The sequence below is a fragment of the Carya illinoinensis genome, chromosome 16 (genome assembly GCF_018687715.1).
Source record: "Carya illinoinensis cultivar Pawnee chromosome 16, C.illinoinensisPawnee_v1, whole genome shotgun sequence".
NCBI classification, from domain to species: domain Eukaryota; kingdom Viridiplantae; phylum Streptophyta; class Magnoliopsida; order Fagales; family Juglandaceae; genus Carya; species Carya illinoinensis.
Genome location: NC_056767.1, coordinates 2,531,456 through 2,552,767, shown reverse-complemented (window position 1 = coordinate 2,552,767; position 21,312 = coordinate 2,531,456). Strand labels below are relative to the sequence as shown.

The 21,312-nt window shown below is 34.9% G+C and overlaps 2 protein-coding genes across 3 annotated transcripts; one reads left to right on the top strand and one right to left on the bottom strand.

Annotated features, from left to right (window-relative positions):
* Positions 1-1,271: 1,271 nt before the first annotated feature.
* LOC122299241 (wall-associated receptor kinase 2-like) lies at positions 1,272-11,518 on the top strand. The gene is made up of 3 exons (XM_043109347.1): positions 1,272-2,239; positions 9,171-9,335; positions 9,909-11,518. The coding sequence occupies exons 1-3, from the start codon at positions 1,345-1,347 to the stop codon at positions 11,114-11,116; spliced, it is 2,268 nt and encodes a 755-aa protein (XP_042965281.1). The 5' UTR covers positions 1,272-1,344; the 3' UTR covers positions 11,117-11,518.
* A 3,032-nt stretch (positions 11,519-14,550) lies between these two features.
* Positions 14,551-21,079, bottom strand: LOC122298479 (probable methyltransferase PMT25). 2 transcript variants are annotated; one of them, XM_043108241.1, is made up of 9 exons: positions 20,776-21,079; positions 18,854-19,786; positions 18,623-18,772; positions 17,495-17,765; positions 17,272-17,382; positions 17,001-17,175; positions 15,639-15,908; positions 15,133-15,327; positions 14,551-15,039 (listed from the first exon to the last, which is right to left on the bottom strand). In XM_043108241.1, exons 2-9 carry the CDS (start codon positions 19,748-19,750, stop codon positions 14,811-14,813), a joined length of 2,298 nt encoding a protein of 765 aa, XP_042964175.1. In that variant the 5' UTR covers positions 19,751-19,786; positions 20,776-21,079; the 3' UTR covers positions 14,551-14,810. The 2 variants fall into 2 exon arrangements, with proteins under 2 accessions (XP_042964175.1, XP_042964174.1); XM_043108240.1 differs by having other exon boundaries at positions 20,830-21,079.
* Positions 21,080-21,312: the final 233 nt, after the last annotated feature.

Sequence of the window (21,312 nt, the reverse complement as noted above, 5' to 3'; positions counted from 1 at the left end):
ATATATACATATATATATATAATATATATATTTTTATTGAAAGAGCACTTCTGAGCAACTTCACCAAGATCAGAAGCAGGCAGTAAAAAAATTGAGTTTTGGTAAGTACAAGTAAAATTGCATACTAATCACATTAATATTGCATACTAATTGCATACTAAGTACAAGTAAAATTGCGTACTAATCACATTACAAGTAAAATTTAATTTAAAATTTAAATTAATATTATTTTTAATAAAATTTACTTTTTGACTAATCACATTAAATTGGTACATATATTAGTGCGCAGTTATACTTATAACTAGATTTTTTCAAAGAAATAAAAGAGTACTTTCAATGGCTCATGTATAATATAAAAAATATAAAATATTTAAAAGAATGTTCACAAAATGAGCTACATTTGATTAGGTAAAAGATGTTGTAAAAGAGAAATACTTTAGCTACAAAGAAATTACACAAAAGTGAATCTACAAATTGATGTGGTTTGATACAGTACGTCATATTGTAAAGTTACTTTTAGTGTAAAGTAGATCTAACGAACTAGATGAAGTCACATCAATTATTGGATTTATTTTTGTGTAATCACTTTGTATCTATAGCAGTTCTTTATTTATACTTCATTTACTCCCTCATTTTTCTTTTTTTAACTTTTTTTACATTTCAATACAAATTTCTTTTATTGTTCATCATTTAAAACACCTCTATTTTATTTTTTTCTAAACCAATCCTGGAAATATTATTTATCCTATTTTTTCATATTTGATTTTATTTGTTATTTTTATTTAACTTATATAATTTTATTTTGTATTTATAGGACTGAATTATATTACATTATATATAATAATATACTGTAAATATAAAAAATTATATAGATATTACAAATTTATTGGTAGAAAGGAAATGTTTAAAAAAATAAAAAATATTATTTAAATAATATAAAGAAAAAATAAATAAACTGATATATAACTTATTGTAAAAATTAATATGTAAAATAAAAAATATATTTTAATAATATATTTTAAAAGATAAGATATGCGAACTATTGAGAGTGCGTTAGGCACGTCCACCATGAGTACTAACACCTCTTAGAATAGCTACAGAATTACACAGCGAATGCGCATTCATGATATCTATACATGAATGGTCATTAAGAAAAGTAGAAAAAGAAATGTGCACTGAGAAAAAGAAATGTGCACTGAGAAAAAGTAACGTGGCTTTGGAGGTGTAGGGTAGCTCCGTAAAGCCACTAGTTCTATTAAACTTCAGTGTCTATCTATCCGGAACGCTGTTTCTGCGAACAAAATAGACGAAAACTAATTTCCTCCTAGCAGAGACGGAGGGGGTATGTGTTTCCCAAGGATGATGCTCTTGCAAGTGATCATCATGACGTGGGTCATTGGTGTCATATTAATATCACAGATGGCAGCTTCTGCAGCAGTAGCAGCAGCTCCAATGGCAAAGCCTAACTGCCCCGACCGGTGTGGAGATGTTGAAATTCCATATCCTTTTGGCACTTCTAAAGGGTGCTATCTCGATCAAAATTACTTCATCAACTGCACAAACGATTCCTCCGGCAAAACCCGTCGGCCAATGTATGAAAATGTCTTTCTTCTGAACATTTCCCTCGAAGGTCATTTTGAGTTCTCAGGGTACCCTGCATCTGAATGTTACAACAAGTCGGGTACCCTTATGGATGAAATGTTTTACTTTGTAACTACCTTCGGTTCAATTTCTTACACCCAAAACGTTTTCGTGGCCGTTGGTTGTGACACTATTGCTTACCTTAATGCTACCCAGAACGACGGAACCTTCTCCATGGGCTGCATGTCTGTTTGTCAAGACACTAACGATGTGGCCAATGGATCTTGTTCTGGAATTGGGTGTTGCCAGGTAGAGATTCCAAAAGGATTGAGGAATTTTAGCTTCCAAGCAAGGAGCTTTTCTCGGCACAAAGGAGTATGGAAGTTCAATCCGTGCAGCTATGCTTTCGTTGTTAAAAAAGATACGTTTCGTTTCTCCACCAAATATCTTCACGGTCTAGACATGGACGATTCGACCTTTCCAATCATGGTCATGGATTGGGGAATCCGAGATGAAACATGTGAATTCGCTCGCGCAAAGTCGGACATCCTATGCGGAGAGAATAGCACATGTTATGATCCTGACAATGGGTATGGGTACCGTTGCAGATGCAATCCCGGTTACGGTGGAAACCCATACCTCCCCGATGGTTGTCAAGGTATGTTTAATTCAGAATAAGGTTGCGTTTATATGTTGAGTTGAGTTGAATTTTTTATAAATAGTAGTAGAGGAAGTTATGTTGGCCATCTAAACTGAGTTTAAAATGTGTTTAAATATTATAAAGATGAATTTAGTATTTTTTATGAAAAATTAAAAAAATTATGGATCTCATATATAAATATGTTTTAAATTAAAAAAGATTGTGGATCCTAATGTAAGAAGGTTTTGAATTGAGATAAATTTAATAATTTAAGAGTTGAGTATTTAGATGTTAAACTCAACTTAAAATTAGATTGAATTCAGCTGAACTCAACTGAGTTTGAGAACCAAACGCAACCAGCTTCCTTTCGTTATATAAATCATTTCATCTCATTTAATTATTTTAATTTTTTTAAATTTTTATATAAAATATTTTAAACAATTTAATTTTTTTTTAATTTTAAAATAAAAATTATATTTTAATAATATTTTATTCAATTTTTATCTTATTTCATATGTATAACCAAACAAAACCTTAATAATTCTTATTTGGATTGGAGCTAATTTGGACTTTTGTTGAAGATTGTAAAGCCAAAAAATTGGTGACACCATGGTTTTGGATGGTTTTGGTTTTGTAAATACTTTGCACATAAAAAGCAGTCAAAAAGATTTTCAATACATTTTGTAGAATCTCCACCAAGCAATGGAAAAAAATTTACTTTCTTTTATCAAAAATATATTTAATTTCCTCATTTTACGTGTCACTAACACTGTCTAAATCCTTCCTTAATTTTCTGACAGCTCTAATTTAAATGTCTGTTTTAGATTGTATTTGAATAGTGAGATATTCTTAAATATTCTATAGTAATAAAAATATATAAAAAAAATAATAATAAAATAATAAATAATAATTAAGCATTCTGATAATAGGACCCAAACTAAGCCTTCATATCATCTAAATAGCTGTCAGGGTCATGAAAAGTTTCAACCTCGTCCTAGCCAGGGAATGTGGAATAGAAGGGTATCGTTTAAAGGGAAAATGCTTTGGCTGGTGGCTCCCTCTGCGATGGGCTTTTTTTTTCTCTTTTTTTTCTTTTTTTTTTTTTTACTTAATGATTAAGAAAAAATTATTTAATTTTATTATAAATTATTTATATTTTTTTAAAATATTTAAAAGTACTAAAAGATTTGAAAAAGAAAATTACAAAAAAAAAAAAATTAAACCTAGCAGTGGCTCTAGCAACATCCTCGTTTGAAAGGATATATAAAAGTTAGGGGGCAACTGGATGCTTAGCTGTACTGAAATCTTAAGTAAAGTCCAGGATGGTATGGAGCAGCATCTTGGCCCATGCCTCTTGTTTCCTGAGCAGCAGCTTCAAATGCCCAATCTGGTACGCGGATCATGTCCACCAGAACCTAGGACAAGGATGGATATCCTCTTTATATAATCTGCTGAGTCTTTTGTGGAAGGGTCCAACAAACATACGCAACATACAAATAACTGAACTACGAGCTAGACTCTATATCAACTGCAGGCAGGACATATTGGTTTAATAGATTGAACTGAACTTAGCAACCGAATGTATTCATATCAATATTAACCAGTCATGCCAAATAGGCTACACTACAATTGACTTCCTTGTAGGAGTTTAATAGCGGTTTCTAAGGAAATACCAGGCTTAGGCACATGATAATGGTTATATTTCATGCCCAAATAAATTACTACCGGATAAAAGGTTTCAATTTTATCTTTTTTCTCTTTTCCTTTCACATCAAACTAATCATTATTTCTAAGTTGTTCCATTACTTAGTAAAAACATTCTATTCTAATAGTAAAAGGAAATCAGGATTCCATGCTTCCAGGAGCTAAATAGTTGATTGATAATCATTGAAGGAAAAAACATACCAAGATAATTGAATATGAAAATGTTCCATCAAACTCTGACAGGTTTGGAAAGTGAGATGAGATGAGAATTTTGTAAATAGTAATAAGATAGTTTGTGAATAATAATAAGATAGTTTGAATTGAGTATTTTTTAGATTTTGAAAAATGAGAGATAAAAAGTTGAATAAAATATATTATAAAGTTAAGATATTGTAAGAATATAGTTTTATAATATTATTTTTGTTTGAGATTTAAAAAAGTTAGAATTATTTTTTATTTTTTATTTGAAATTTTGAAAAAGTTGTAACAATTAGTTTAAAAAAATTTTGTATTTGAATTATGTTGTAAAATAAGATGTGTTGAGATAAAATGACATTAAATAAGAATTTTTTGTCTCATTCCATACCCAAAACCTACCCTTAAGAGTTCAAGATCCAAGAAATTCAAGAGCTTACCCTATATTCGGATAGAGGAATCCCCTGTTGAGCATGTAGTAGGTGTTGCGCGGCAACCTATGCCTGTCTTCATGCCAACCGCTGCAATAGTAATGTTCAATAAAAAAGGATCAGAATTTTTTATTAAAAATCAACAAGCTGTTCATCAATAAGTCTTCTCTCTCTATTCCATTAGAGGAAAGAGAGGAGGAGTGGGTAGCACTATACCCCAGAAAGATTCTAAAGGTTGTGATAGAGCATGGTATACGGTGGCACAAAGATAGTGAATGGTGGCATAAGAATAGTGTAAGGTGGTCATCTCGGCAACGCAGGGTGGCATAAAGATTCGTGAGGAAGACTGTGTCAACTCTCAGTGGATTGAAGGGGGTTTACATAAGAAAAGTATTGGAGGAAGAAGAGAGTGGAAGAAAGTAGACCATGATGGAAAACCTGGAGAAACAATGGCATAAGCTCAAACTAACATATGAGGAAAACATGAACGTGGAGCTAGAGGAGGATTTACCCAAGGAAATAAGGAATAAGGGAGAACGTAGTCTGGTTGGGAAATTATGGTTGGAGAGGAAGATAAGTTCTGGGGTGAGGGAATCCATGATGGCCAAGGTCTGGAAACTCAACAGGGTAGCAAAGTTCTTAGAGGTAGGTAAGAATGTGTTTGTCGTTACTTTTGCAAACCATGCAAACAAACAGAGAGTGTGGAAGGGGAAGCCATGGCTGTTTGACAATCAATTGATGGTGCTGAAGGTGTTTGATGGATTCAGGCCTCCAATGAAGATATGTTTTGATCGAGAGGAGCTATGGGTGCTTATGTACAACTTGCCTCTGGCTTTCATGACCAAATAGAAAGGAGAGAAGTTGGGAAACACAGTGAGAAGGGTGATGGATGTCGATGTGAAAGGAGATGGAAGTGGTTGGAGAAACTATCTAAGGGTTCTTATTGAAATGGACCTAACAAAGCCTCTGGCGAGGGGAAGAACTATCTCAGCTTAGGGTAATAGCTTGTGGATCCCATTTAGGTATGAAAAACTACAATTTCTTTGTTTTTCATGTGGTAGAATGATTCATGATTCTAAGGACTGTAGCGAGAAAAGAGATCTGAGTGGAGGGAGTAATGAGAATGAGGAGCAGTTTGGGGCTTGGTTGAGAGTAACCTTAGTAGGGAGGAGGAAGAATAGTCAAAAGTATCGTGGTGATAACAGAAGAATGAGGTCCTGGAGGGGGGAGATAGGGGAAGAGGTGGAGTCAAGTCATAATGGAGGAAAGTAGGATTTGAGAGAAGAAAAGAGGATGCTGCAGGTGGGGAGTAATGTTACTGAAGGGGTTGAAAAGAACTTGAGTAAAGGGGCTGAGGGATATGGGGGTGACAGTGGTCTCAAGGACATTGATGGTGTTTTATGGTTTGAGGAGGTAGTGGAGGAGACAAAGGGCACTGAGGTAGGGTCAAAAGAAAAGATGAGAGTATAGGAGGTTGTGAAGGAAACTCAGTTTAATGAGATAGTTTTAGTAGAAGAGGTGAGGTTGTAAAAGGATGAGGTATTGAAGGATATGATTAAAAAAGGAAAATCTTGGAAGATAAAGGCTTGGGTTGTGGGCAGTAGGAATGGGAGTTTGATGCATTTTACAGCAACTAAAAGGCCTTGTGAGAGAGAGTTGCATGGTAATAAAGGGGGGGATGGGAAAAAAGAAGCAAAAATTGTTTAAAGAATGGGAAGGAGAATTACAAGAAGGATTGGTAGAGGGTGTTAAGCAGCCCTGCCAAGCATTATAAAAATACTAAACTGGAATTGTTGAGGGCTTGGCAACCCTTAAATAATTCAAGGCTTATGTTGTTTAGTGGAGGATAAGTTGCCTAGTGTGGCGTTTGTGATGGAAACCAAGTTGAGGACAACCAGGCTAGATGGAATAAGAAGGAGGTTGAGCATGGCACATGGCAGGCTTTATCAGGGTGGAATTGAATGGAAGGGGGGTGATTTAGTATTGTTTTGGAAGGAGGAGGGGATGGTGGAGGTACTGAATTTTAAACAAAGGCATATAAGTGCGTGGGTAAGTGACAATAGAAGGAGGAGGGGATGGTGGAGGTACTGAATTTTAAACAAAGGCATATAAGTGCGTGGATAAGTGACAATAAAATAGGGAGGGAAGGGGGGGGGGGAATGGCTCTTAACAAGGTTTATGGGCAACCCGAGACTAGCAAGAGGCATGGAATTTGTTAACTTCCCTTAAGCCTACTTGTAATAATGGGTGGTGTGTCATTGGTAACTTTAATGAGATACTCACCAACGATAAAAAGGAAGGGGGAAGGCCTATCAGAGACAATTTGATGAACAATTTCAAGAATGCATTGGAGGGTTGAGGGCTATCTGATCTAGGATGGAAATGAGACAAATTCACTTGGAGTTATAGGCACGGGGATGATACTTTTACAAAAGAAATGCTAGATAGAGAAGTTGCTAACAAAGAATGGATTGAGGCACATAAGGAGATTAATGTGGAGACTTTAGTTGCAAGAAGTTCTAACCAAAGACCAATACTATTGAGCTGCTCACATACATATGGAACTAAATCATGTGGAGGCAAAAACTTCAAGTATGAGGCATGGTGGGCTACAGAAATAGACTGTGAGAAAGTGGTGAGGGAGGGCTGGAAGAAAGCAAATTTTGGAAGGGGACCTTTTAAGAAACTCAAGAGGTCGATTAATGGGTGTACATGGGCTTTGAAAAGGTGGAATAGTAACCTGTGGACGAATAAGGTGAAAGAGATCAATGAGAAATCTAAGGCTTTAAAGCTTCTATAGGTGGATGAAGGGAGCCATGATATTACTGAGGTTAGAAAAATTCAAAAAGAACTAGAGGGTTTGCTTGAGCAAGATGATTTGAAGTGGAGACAAAGTGCTAAAAAGCATTGGTACAAACATGGAGATAGAAACACTAAATATTTTCATGCTTTTGCCAATCAGAGGAAGAGGAAAAATAGGATTTCTCAGATTTACTATGAACAAAGATGCAAGCTGACCAATAGAAAGGATATAGAAGAAGCCTTTAATGGTTATTTTGAGAAGCTGTTCCTTTCTTCAGAACCATCTCAAGAGGAGTTAAATGACTATTTAAGGACATTGAAGCCAAGAGTGACTGAGGAGATGAATGAAAACTTATCAAAAGATTTCAGCAAAGTTTAAATTGAATTGGCTATCAAACAAATGGCCCCACTGAATCTCTTGGACCAGATGGTTTAGGGGCTTATTTCTACCAGAATCATTGGAATATTGTGGGTGATAAAGTGTGTGAAGCTGTCTTGAAGTCCTTATTTATGAAGATAAGGAAATACCATGGCTCATTTGCTAGCAAAGAATGCTTTTAAGTTTGACCAAGAGAATATATGGATAGAGAAAAGAATGCTTTTAAGTCTATTGTTTTACAAGTTTTTAAAGATGTAAATTGTACTGGTGAAAGTTTAGTTAAGTGAAATATATGAGGTCTTGATTTAAAAAATAATAATAAACAAGGATTAGAACAGCACAAGCTTTCAATAAGGTTTGGTGCATGGGATGAGATCATCTCATATCATTTTATATCATTCTATTTTATTTCCAAATATAATTCAAATCTCAAATAAAAATAATATTATAAAACTATATTCTTACAATATTTTAACTTTATAACATTTTTTATTCACTTTTTTCTCTATTCTTTCAAAAACTCAAAATATACTCAACTCAAATTATCTCACTACTATTCACAAACTATCTTATTACTATTCACAAAATTCTCATCTCATCTCATTCTCCAAACGAGCTCAAATTAAGATGAGATGAATTGAGATGAAATTTGAAAGTTGAATAAAATATTATTATAATATTATTTTTTAATATTATTATTATTTTGAAATTTGAAAGAGTTAAATTGTTTATTATATTTTATGTGAAAATTTGAAAAAGTTATAATGATAAAATGATATAAGATAAGCTAAAACACTTTCACTATCAAAACAGTAATATTCTCTCAATCCTTCTTCGAACTAAAATAAAAGAAATATAAAGTAAATTCTACAATATATATTGTCTATTTAATTATGTCCAAAAACATTTATAAGGAGAAAAACAAATGTTGTAGTGGCCACTTACGTTTATGTCTCTAATCTATCTTTCTCCCACTTAAAACCAAGTTCGGGCAACAAGTTAACGATATTTGTTTCTGCATAATTAAAATCCCTTACAATCTCATCATGTCTAGATTGTAGAAGATATGTCAAGGGTGCAAAGAACTGTATGGAATATGAATGGGATATTACAACACTTAATTGTCATTATTTAATGATATCCGAAATATTTATAATTAAAGTATCAATAAATATTATGATACTTAATATGTTACTCTCTCTTAGACTTAGGTTGTATTTGGGTAGTAAAATCACTTTATTACTGTTTACTATTATTCAAAATTTTACAATTATTTTCTTATTGTTATTCACTACTATTTAATATTTTTTTATTATTTTTTTCATTATTATTCATAAATTATTTGATATAACCTCAATACCCAAACATTGTATAATTTTCATGCCCTCAAGTTCCTTCAAATTCATGCTTGATTATATGATGTTGAATTGTTCCACAGATATTAACGAGTGCCAAAGTGGTAATAATTGCATGCATCCAGAACTCTGTAAAAACACAATGGGGAACTATACATGCTCTTGCACCAAATGGTACCGAGGAGACGGAAGAAAGGATGGAACCGGTTGTGATGTGAATCTCCCACTGCTGATTAAGATGGTTGTTGGTAAGTACATATATTTATGAATGTATGTTTATGCATATAATTTTTTTATAAATTATATATATACATAAATAAAATATATAATTTTTTTTTATAATTTAGAACATTCCATCCATTTAAAACAGAGACAAAAAAAAAAAAAATTGCGAAAATAGTTGTCTCTATCATTACTCAGTTTTTTTTTTCATTACTCATAATTCATTTCAATTTTCAATTTTAAGATGAACAACATTTAGAAACTGCCCGTGGAAGATCTACAATTCTTCTAAGATCACAAAATATGGAGTTGGGCTTACATTCGATGATTTATTCATTGGATGCATCTTCTTAAAATGTGAATGGTTGAGATCTATTCATTTATTCACCTCAATTGATCTTGTCTTTATATTTGCATAATAAGATGTGTACAATGGTTTTTTTTTACAGGCTAAATTTTTATAAGCCAAATTCCTAGATATGCTAGTGTCTTAATCTAGATATTTGGATCTTCAACTTTTAAAAAGGTTATATATTTGTAAAAACTAAGAGTAATAGAAATATTTTAATTAGTGGAACTACATGTTCAAATATGTGTAGGTATCGGCACAGCCCTCTTAATGCTACTAGTTGGATGCTTTGGGGTATATTGGGGACTAAAAAGAAGAAACCTCATTAAGCTCAAAGGCAAATTCTTCCAACAAAATGGTGGCCTAATGTTACAACAACGACTCTCTAACCACCAAGGATCGATGGAACCAGTTAGAATCTTCAATGCAAAAGAACTTGAGAAGGCCACTAATAATTATGATAAGAGTAGAATCCTCGGCCAAGGAGGCAATGGAACGGTTTATCGAGGAGTATTAATCGAGAATATAGTGGTTGCTATTAAAAGGTCCAAAATTGCTGATCAAAATCAGATTGAACAGTTCATAAACGAAGTGATTGTGCTTACTCAAACAAACCATAGGAATGTGGTTAAACTACTGGGTTGTTGTTTGGAAACAGAGGTGCCCTTACTAGTTTATGAATTTATCACTAATGGGACACTTTCTGATCATCTACATGATAAAAACAAGTCATCTTTGCTCTCATGGGAAAAACGTTTGAAGATAGCAACAGAAGCTGCAGGAGCCCTTGCATACCTACATTTTGAAACTTCCATACCAATTATTCACAGAGATGTGAAAACTGCAAATATACTTTTAGACGATAATCATACAGCAAAGGTTGCTGACTTTGGAGCTTCAAGACTAATTCCTCTTGATCACACGCGATTAACAACATTAGTACAAGGAACATTTGGGTACTTGGACCCTGAATATTTGTGTAGTGGTCAATTAACAGAAAAAAGTGATGTCTATAGCTTTGGCGTTGTTTTGGCAGAATTACTGACAGGTGAGAAGGCAATTTCTTTAGACAGGGCAGAAAGTGAGAAAAATCTATCAACATATTTTATTTCTGCTCTAAAAGATGGTCGCCTACTAGAGATTATTGAAGGCAACATTATCAAGGAGGGTAATGTTGAAGAGGTAAAGGAAGTTTCTTGTATTGCCAAAAGGTGCTTAAGCATAAAAGGAGAGGATAGGCCTACTATGAAGGTTGTGGCAATGGAGCTAGAGGGATTGAGAATTATGGAAAAGCACTCACATGGGAAATCAGATCTCTACAGAGAACAAACTGAGTGTTCACTTAATGCAATTACAAGTTATTTGAGTCTTGATGATGGCATTGCCAATCCTTCAACTAGTACCACCATTGATAGCATGGGAGATCAAGTTCCGAAATCAACGATTGTTTGTAGATAATTCCTCAGTCCTGAAGACAACCTCTTTCTCCACCCAGCATCATGGCTCTTCCATCGCTACCCACCATCGACGACTTCCACCAAATCCTCTTCTGTCCTTAAGTCCACATTATGCAGTGCTTCCTTGCTCTCGCTAGAATTATCTCTCACAGCCACCATTGTCCTCCAATCCTATGACTTTCTTTCTCCCTTTTTCTCTCACACCTTCTTTACCATCTTTTTCTTCTCACTCACCTTTTATAGACTCTCATGAGAGTTTAGGCAAGTGTCCAATGTGGTCTTCGCTTTTGTGAGAGCTTGTTCTTCTGTATTTAATTTTTTATGCATTTATATGTAAAAAATACTTGTAGTATCTTAATGTTTGAGTGCTTGTAATAAAGTTGTGTTTCTTTTTCACTTTTTATGCCTTTGTGTGTAAAAGTACTTGTAGTATCTTAATGTTTGAGTGATTGTAATAAATCTGCGTTTCTTTTTCACCCCCACTTTATAATTGCCTGCCTATTTATGGGTTTCCTAAATATCAAGTAAGAGGCCCTCCTAGATATCACATATAATACTTGCGTAAGTATGCATCAAAATCAAAGGGGCCAATTACACTTCATGCTATTATTGCATCTTAATTATCAAGGATGCACTCAGGCAGGCCATCTCCGAAATGTTTTCAGTCATTCAGACTTGCCTCATTTTGAAGCACGCAGGGAAAAGTAACTGTGTAAACTAGCTCAAACTAAATTTTTGATATCCCTGACTTGTCATAGGCTCTGCTCTGGTGACTCTTGTTGCATGGAAATTAACTCTGTTTCCCACACATGTCAAGGTCCTGGCGTCGTTACTCGTGGGTGTGGGGTACTTTATTGTTGGGTGTGTCCACGTATCAATCTGATTGCTTTGAAAATAAGCTTGCGGGGTACGATGTTGAATGCTATAAAAGATTTGATTTTGTTTTTCCTAACATCAAATAGTTTTAGGTTGATTGGCCCATCATGGTCCGATAAGTGATATCAAAGCCAAACATCATGGGTTCAATTCACTAGAATTTCATTGGGAGGGAAAGATTATTAGGGTGTATCAGTCGAACAGAGCATGCAATCAAGAACACCACACAAACAAGCAGAAGAGGTGGGAAAATGAAGGATTGTGAGATTGTTTTCCTTTATATGAAGACATGGATTCAGAGAATGCAGTATATTAACTTCATATAGACCAACTTGACACTTGAAGATAATTCAATATCGTAATTTTATTTCATTATTTTTGGAGGAAAATATGGATTACAAAGGCATTACAGAGGAGAAGAATTAAAATAATCATTACCTTGATAAGTGATTGCTCACTAGCATCATACGAGCAGTGCCTCTCAAAGTTTATCCTCCCCATACCGAAACTATCCTCTATAAACTCATTATGTTCTTGAATGCAATTCGATTGGCTTTACATATGACTATTTTCTGCTGAAAAGTAAGCAAATCTACAAGTTTGTGAGTCTGTAAAGAGCCACATAAGATTGACACAAGTCATTGTAAAGACTATTTTCAAAGTCCTACATGTTTCCTTCCTTCTCATTAGTGCAACAATTCCAAAACTGCATTTCATACGCTCAACTGAGAGACGTCGAATTAGAGTTCTTCAGATTCCAACTAGACCTTCCCATCTGATGAGGGGAGGTCCCCGTCGGCCTTCGAGGTTGTGGAAGATGATGAAGTTTGAGAATTGGTGCCTTTGGATGGGGATGAGGAAGGAGAGGGAAGCTTCTTGGGCAACATCTGTTCCCAGTATTCCTTTGGCAATCTTGATGCTTCTGAAAGAACAATGAAAGCAAGAAGAGTCATCAAGATCAAGCACTTGTGCCTCCAAGAACCTAACATGTTGAATACTCTGGAACTGGTCAGGGTGCTCCTTTAACTTTCAAAATCTGCAGCTTTAGAGAGACTGTTGCAGCAGACATGTTGAGTAATGTATGGAGACTGCCAACTTGGTTGTTTGAGGAAAGATGACTAAATGGCAGACAATGTGGTATTTGATAATTCTAACCTTTTTGAGCAGCTCATGTTGTTGCTCTCATTATCCAATATACAAGTATAGAATTTGGTTGAGTGGTGTAATTGTTTAATCTTCTGTCTGGTAACAAATCTTTGCTGTCAGACCTACTGAAGTGATATAATTTCTAGTATCACTAAAGCAATATGTGAAGTGAATCCTCTTTGGGTTAAAGTTGCACTTTAAACTAAAACCGATGAAGCATGCGTTACTAATTATAAAGATTTCCCCCCGAATGACACTAAGCCTATGACTTGGAAACTCCACCTAAGTCTAGAATTATTTTTATCTTTCAATCATGCAAACATTAGGACAGTACCCTTTTTCATTTATTTTTAGAGTTCAGAAGACAAACGATCCTAAACAGTGGAGAAAAATTGTAAAGACGTTCAGAATTAGAATCACGTCAGAACTTTGTGTTTGCTATTTTGCCAACAAAAGAATGCTTTTACCATTGCCACTGAGAAATCAATATATATATATATACTGTATAAAATATATATTTCTTGAAATAAAACGGGTACCCCAACAGCTAAACAGAACGATTGGAGTAACCAAATGCACTTGACTAACGAGCTCCATCATGTCTTATTATAGCTAAGCTCGTTTATCAAAATGATTGGTTTTTTTTTTTAAATATTACCTTATAAACTCATGTTTAATTCAGGATTAGTTTTCATCCGACCTTATCTTGTTTAATCATATATGCATTTCTGGTCTAGACAGCGGCAGAACTAGCATTTGAATTTACAAACTTTTAGCTAAAGAAGAATAAAAATATTAAATAATACAAATAAATAAATAATCTAATAAATTTAAAAAGGCATATCTTTTTCTTTTTAAAAATGTTGTAGTCACAAAGAGATTTCACAAAAGTAAACTAACAAGCTGACATAATTTCATATGGTGTGTCATATTATAAAATTACGATTTTATAAAGTAAATCTAACCTATTATATGAAACCAATTCAATTTGTAAGTTTATTTTTATAAAATCTCTATCTTTCTTCTTTCTCTTTTTTTCTCAACCACCACCGGGGTTCATTTTTCCCCTCCAAGGCTCTCAGCCATGTCTGGTTAATTAAGAATGTGAATCCCGACAAAGTTGTGGTGAGGTGGTATTTGATTACTTACCCCCACAAATAAAAGTTAAGCCTCCTTGGAGGGCATTTTCTTTTTTCATTTTTATTTTTTAAGAGAAATGATGGTAGCCGTTGTGAGTATGTAAGTGTCATGCATTTATTTTAAAAATAGTGAATAAATACGAAACTCACTTAAAAAATATTAATCTTTTAACAGTAAACTTCACTATTTTCAAAACAACTACACGACACTTACACATTCCACGATTATACTTAACACTATTCTTTTTTTAATCACATGGAACTGATCACTTATAAAAGAAGATAGGATTTGCTATTTTCTTCCTCAAAACTCAAAAAGTGTTGCTGTCGGACAATGGTCCACAATTACATACACCATTATTATCTGCACACGCTTTCATGATTAAAAAGAGGAAGGAAGTGTTTCTTCTGTTGAGAACTTTGGCTGAGAGAACTATATATAATTTACATTTTTTTATTTCAAAAATGGAGACCAGTAATATTAACAGCACAGCAACTCAGACAGTCAGTTCATGACTAATTGAAGCACCATGCTTAAGCAACAGCTGACATAATTGTATCCATCTCTGTGGGACGCCACCATGTCTTCTGAACACACAGCAACCCCTCATTGTCTTTTGAATAACTAAATAGGATCTCCCACTGTAAAGATTTAGCCATGTTCTCGACTTCACCTATGGTTTCATCATTGTCCCGTACAATCACCTTTCCTACTGGCCTAAGGATCCTGTCAACCTCTGCAATCACTGCCGTTAAGTTGCACCTGTGACCAGAAAATTGAGACATTTCATCCGGTAAACATTAGAAGTCTGCGTTGATGAATAAAACATCCAATGATTTACAAAACATAACAAACCTCTTTTTAAGACTTGAGAAAAGATGATCTGCATGGAGAAGATCGTAAGATCTCGGGTAGGTGTTAAATGATTCGCACCAGTCATGATATATTCCGAATAGACCACGCTCATATATTATTGGGAGAGTGTCTGGAGAATCGATCGGGACTACATTCATAACCCACACTTCCAAATCCTTCAGTGCCGCAGCAAACCTATAAGAATTACCCGTTATGGAAAGCATACCAAGCGAAAGAAGATGAGAAAAGACGGTGTAAATGAGTCCAGAATCTTCTTGCCATTCTAGAAGTGGGTAAGAAGGTTATAACCATTGCTAAAAATATGATAATAGCTAGGGTGCTGAAAGCGTATACGTATCATTTAACCAACACTGACCACATTCTGCTCAACTTGATGGGAAATGATCAGAGAGTGGCGCCAAAAGGATATCCACTCTTTTAAAAGCGCATGCGAGGGATATTGACTTCCACGGAAATGAAGTTTTCAAGAAAAGTATGACGCTTACCCTCCATATACAGCTCTCATGTCCATAACATTTCTCACAGAAGACCAGTTGATTCCCATCCCTTTCAAATATGATTGGGAGACAACAGTTTTCCAGTGATTGTAGTCAGCAGTGAAATCCTCAGGAGTACCCTTGCCATGGACTCCAACCTGAGAATGCAACCAGTAAGGTGGTTTCTCCAACCTTCGAGGCCATTGCTCAGGCCAACGAGACCCCCGCTCTGATGCATTGACTGGCACTTTGTGCATGCACGCTTGCATTGCTACATTCCTGAAAAATACACTTGTAGAAACACTTAGTGACAAGTACTCACCATTAAAATTTTCAATTGTATTTTAAATACAGAGAGGTTCTTCTGCAGAAAAGTGAAGCAAATTCTGGAGCCAGTGATCTTGCTTAGATAAATAAGATATCAATAAAGATAAACATATTTTGGCAGATGAAATCACCCATGCTTTGGTAGTTTCCTATTCTCATGTTTTTAACTATTCCCATAACCACTACAATGAGAATTATATTTTAAACGCAAAATATAATGAATGTTTAATTTATGAAACTACAACTTCTAGCATTCAACTCAGTGCATGTAAATTAAGTAATCTTCTTCCCATGTAGAGAGTGAAGAGGAAAACCTGAAATATCCTTAAATCCTTCTCAAATCCTTCTCAAATGCAAAGTCAATAACACACTACTCAATTACTATCCAAACACCAATGGTAAAATTGTTTTTAAGAAACCATTTTGTCTAATAGAAGTGAATTGCAGAAAAATACAGCCATGTAATCTTAATGGGTGGCAATGAATCTGATTTGCAAACGCATGAGCATATAGGTACAAAATCAATAACATGATATTTCATCTAATACCCACCAGAAATCCACAGAACCTCACAGCCTAATTTATTACATATATATGGTGAAATGGTACTGTCTTTCATCTCCCATAAAAGTTCATTTTTGTGCAAGATATAATCTATTAAAAGAAATGTAGAGTAGCTCACAAAATAGCAATATAAACATAACAGCCTGTAATTAGAAAAATTATTTGTCAAAAGTATGAAAAGCATTATTGTCTCCACCTGAATTAAAGAAAACATATTATTTAAGTGCCTTTTGTTCACTTATAGCAGGGACAATGCAATGCCCCAATGGAAGGCTCAAATCACATGGCCTATACTCCAAAAGAACTAGTCAATGACACAATTGGGGCCTCATTGGAACCTTATAAAGAGAAAGAACTTCTTCTTCCCAAGCAATGCGGGATCCCATACACCACCTACACTTATTCTTATCATATGAGGTATCACAAACAACACCACCACGATAGGACCAATATGTTAAACCATGGGAAAAGAGGTGTTACCAGGCTGCATCTGGATCATCAGATTCTTTGCAAAGGGGAGGCTCATTTTGCAGTCTTTTGTCATAGCACTCATTGGAAGTGGGTTTTCTGTATATTGCCACACTGACACCATTTAATTTGTCCTTTCCAATCACCACCAGATCCCAGCACATTGACTTTGATAGCTTAGACATTGCTGCGATCAATTACCACGGTAATAAAAATAGAAAGACTTCTAAAAATCAATCCCACAGTCATGACTAGAAACCTCCGTTAGAAAGATATATTCTACCTTTCCAAATGCCAGAATCTTCGGGATTCTTCTGATACACCGGAGTAGCAGACCAGACAAAATAACCACCAGGTCTCAAGACACGATTCAGTTCCAAGAGAAGTTTACCGCCTGTGATGTACCTCAATATTATTTTTAGATGACAGAAGATATATAACTGGGAAAGAGGAGAGAAAAAAAAAAAAAGAAGAAATTTGAAAAGAAAGTGGAGGCAAAACGTTACCTTCAATGTGCCAAGGGACCCTACAGCGTGAACAGTGAACAAGATCAAATACGACACTAGGGAAGGGAAGTCTTTTTGTGCCCATAACTGACAATATAGCAGGGATTCCTCGTTCAAGTGCAAGTTGTACTTGAGCTTTGTGCTCATCTTTGGGAGCAAATGACATTGCAAGAACATCTCTTTTGAATAGATAACCTCCAAAACTCGCTACTCCACACCCAACATCCAATATCACATGGCTTCTTTTCCCCCATGCAATTGCAGGAAGAGACTGCATTATAATACCAACATCCATCTTATCCATTATACTAGTCAGATAAGAAATAGAATCTCAACATGACATGCAAACTGGACTTAGAGAATAAGAGAAATTTCAAAACAAATGGTAAATAAACATAAGTTGATTATCCTTGATGGATGTTCAAGATTGAGAACAAAGATGATGTCAAGGTTACATAAAATTGGTGTCACAACAAAATAACAGAACATCACTTGTGTTGAGTATTATAGAGAGAAGAAATACAGAAAAGTGCTTATTTCTCTATACACAGCCCTGCTCTATCCATTCCATATATGGAGCAGGAACATTCACAAAAGACAAATATTTTGGAAAGGGGCAGCTGGTTGGGACACCTCATTCTGCTCATCAAGACTATCGATTAGTACAGTGCAGATGATCCAAGAAAGTCCAAAGAGGCCACAGTTTCTTTGGCAAACCTGTGTATGCATATTAATAAGAATTGCACTAGTGAAAACTTATGTAGTGTACAACAAGAGACATGCATAGCTCCAGGTCAAGTTTTAAAGCTTCCTCTTGTTAAGCACCCAGCCATGAGCTAAGGTAAATAAGAACCGGACTAGTTTACAATCTAAAAAAGGAAGATAGGGGGGCTTCTGAGGGTTTTTACACAGAATGAATATATAAATAGGTTTGAATCAGCAACAAGATAGGAGCACTAGAATATCTGACATGAGATACAAAGCACCTCATTCACAATATATCACAACACTATCTATGTCCCTGATGCTTTTTAGACTTTTATATGTACTTTGTGAAATTAGATTCAAGAAACAGTTGTTATCCCACAAGATGCAGGTACAGCATAAAATTAAACTGACAGGGCTCACTTTTTGGATCAAATCAATGTAATGAAGAGCACCATGTTTGAACTGAGTTCCACCGCCAGGAAAAGTGAGGTATTCACCAGTAACTTTAACCCAGTTTTGGCCCCTCTTAAAGTCTGCAAGCTCTTTGTGGGGAACATTGCGATACCATATCTGCATCAGGAACCAGAACAGCAATTTTAACATCAAGTAAATTAGTTTTTCATTAATGCATTAGATGTGACGTTATAATACTTGATCCCTGCTTTCAGGCCACTTAATCGGCCGTCTATATCCTTCAGGGAGAGGAACAAGACATGTTGGAGCTTCATCAGGACAGTGCCTTTCTCGATGTTCATAGTGGCTTGTACTTGGAAGCTTTCTAATAGCTTGCCAATTGTCAAGGCAAGGGATGTAGTCAGGCCCAGTGGTTGCATTACAAAGTTTCCAAACATAGCCGCTGAGGTCCGTAGTTATTGAAGATTGTTGTGATTCCTTCTCATTCTTTGCCTCTATTGCTTGAGTCGACCAAACCCCATTTTGAGGGGCAGTATCATTCAAAAGTTCCGACCGAGAACCAGCATGGAGAAGCTCTGAACCCCGATCTTTTTCCTCCATTTCAATACTATTCTCAGAAGCATTCTTTTCCAAATGCTTATCATGATTTTTATCAATCATTTCCCCGACAGTCTCACTAAGCACTTTATCTTCCTGCTTTATTCCATCTTGACTCTGCACTGTCTTCAGCTTCTTTTCACCCTCAACCCAATCTGATTCATTCTCATCCAGTCCCTCCTCTGAATCTGTCTGCTCACTGTCAGGGATTGTAACCAATTTGTGCTGATTATTCTTGGGAATATTCCCAGACTCCATTTCAACTATGTCTTGGTCATTTCTGGTATTGCCATCTCCATTTGTAGAATCCTCTGAAAAAGTACCAGAACTGTCCTTAAATTGCCTATAACCATTTTCAGTCGCCATTGGATTTACGGCCTCCTGATAAATCAAGTCCGAATTTTGAACTGGAACAATGGATGACATTAAAGTCCAAATCCCAACAAAACAAAATGCAATGAACATCACGATAGGGATGGTCGAACAGTAAGCTGAAGACTTCCTCCCGTCAAGTTGGGAATACCTCCCCTGAGCCATGTTTTCTAGGTGCAGATATATCCCTATTACATACACCTGACGGGCAATAACACAAAATCAGCAAACCCACAACAACCTCCTGAAACTTAACTTCAGTTTAACTCTGTTTTGAAATCCCTAATTCTTCATTTATTTTTTCCAGATTTCTTTTCTATTATTACTTTTTTCTCGAAACCTAAACAACCAGACGATCTGGACCAGCAATGAAAACCAAGAACCTTTCAACAGAAAATTCGGAGGGCCCATTCAAATTTGAATATAAGGTACTATTTGTGAAAGTATACTTAAACCTCAAGGAAGAAAAGAAAATCACAAATAGGGTTCAAAAGATGGTAGTATGTTAATGAATAAAAAACTTCCGTAGGAGGTTCCTCAAAACATAAACTGAAATAAAAGAAAGACTTATATCTAATATGAGACTTCAAACCAAATGGATTATAACAAGACAACCACTTCAAGTGAATTTTCATCATTCAAGTTTAGCCCGAATCTTTATATAAAAGAATCTTTGATTTTGTAATTTTTCATCCAAAAAAGTTCCTAAGTGTAAATATCTATCTTTTCTTTTTAATTAACGAAATAATACTTTTGTCAATTCTGCCCATTTCTTATTCTTTTCCATTCTCCACAATCATTTTGATCAGAAAATATTAAGTTTTCGGTTGAAGAGAAAAAAAAAATACTATTTGTAATTCATTCATGACCAGTAACTGCTATTCACACACACACACACACACACACACACACACACATACATACATACATATATATATATATATATATATATATATATATATTATGAACAAAAAAATTGACCATCAAAACAACACCGAACTTCACCCTCAAAGTTCAATACTCGAGAGCAAACACTAACTTCCGAAGCACAAAGTGTAACAAGAAAGTTGAACTCAGAAAAAGGTCACGAGCACTACATTACCCTCCAAATAATTCTGAAATATGAAGCAATACAAAAAGAAAATGAACGCAATCACATATAAACTATATTGGCTACTAGAGAAAAAAACCTGATAAAATGAGGGAATGTAGATACAGAGAAGGATTGTTTTCTTGAACTGTACCCTTTTTTCCAATGCGTGATTGGAGTGAAAAGATCACGGGTCTTGCGTCGTTCTTTTCTTGTTCTAATGAAGAAGAACTATATAAAGAAGTAATGAACTGAGAAACAGACTTGCCATTGTGACCAAGTACAGCGTACAGAGAGCTGGCCTGAGGCCTTTAATGGCGTACAGATTACTTTCCATTTCGGTTTTGAAGTTTCATTATTTTCCTTTGGCAATTTCGCGAGTGCCAAAAGCCAGGGACCTCGTTGATATCAACCAGAAATTTTCGAATTTCGACGATTTATTATGAGAAATAAATATAGAATTCACGTTAAAAAAATAGTAAAATTTTTTTTTTTTTTAAGACTACACAATGCTTACATAATATAATATAATATCATTCATTTATTATTATTTTATTATTACTACAAAAAATATATTTAATTATTTTAATAAATGAATTGATGATGTTAAACAAAAGAAAAATTCTATTTACAATTC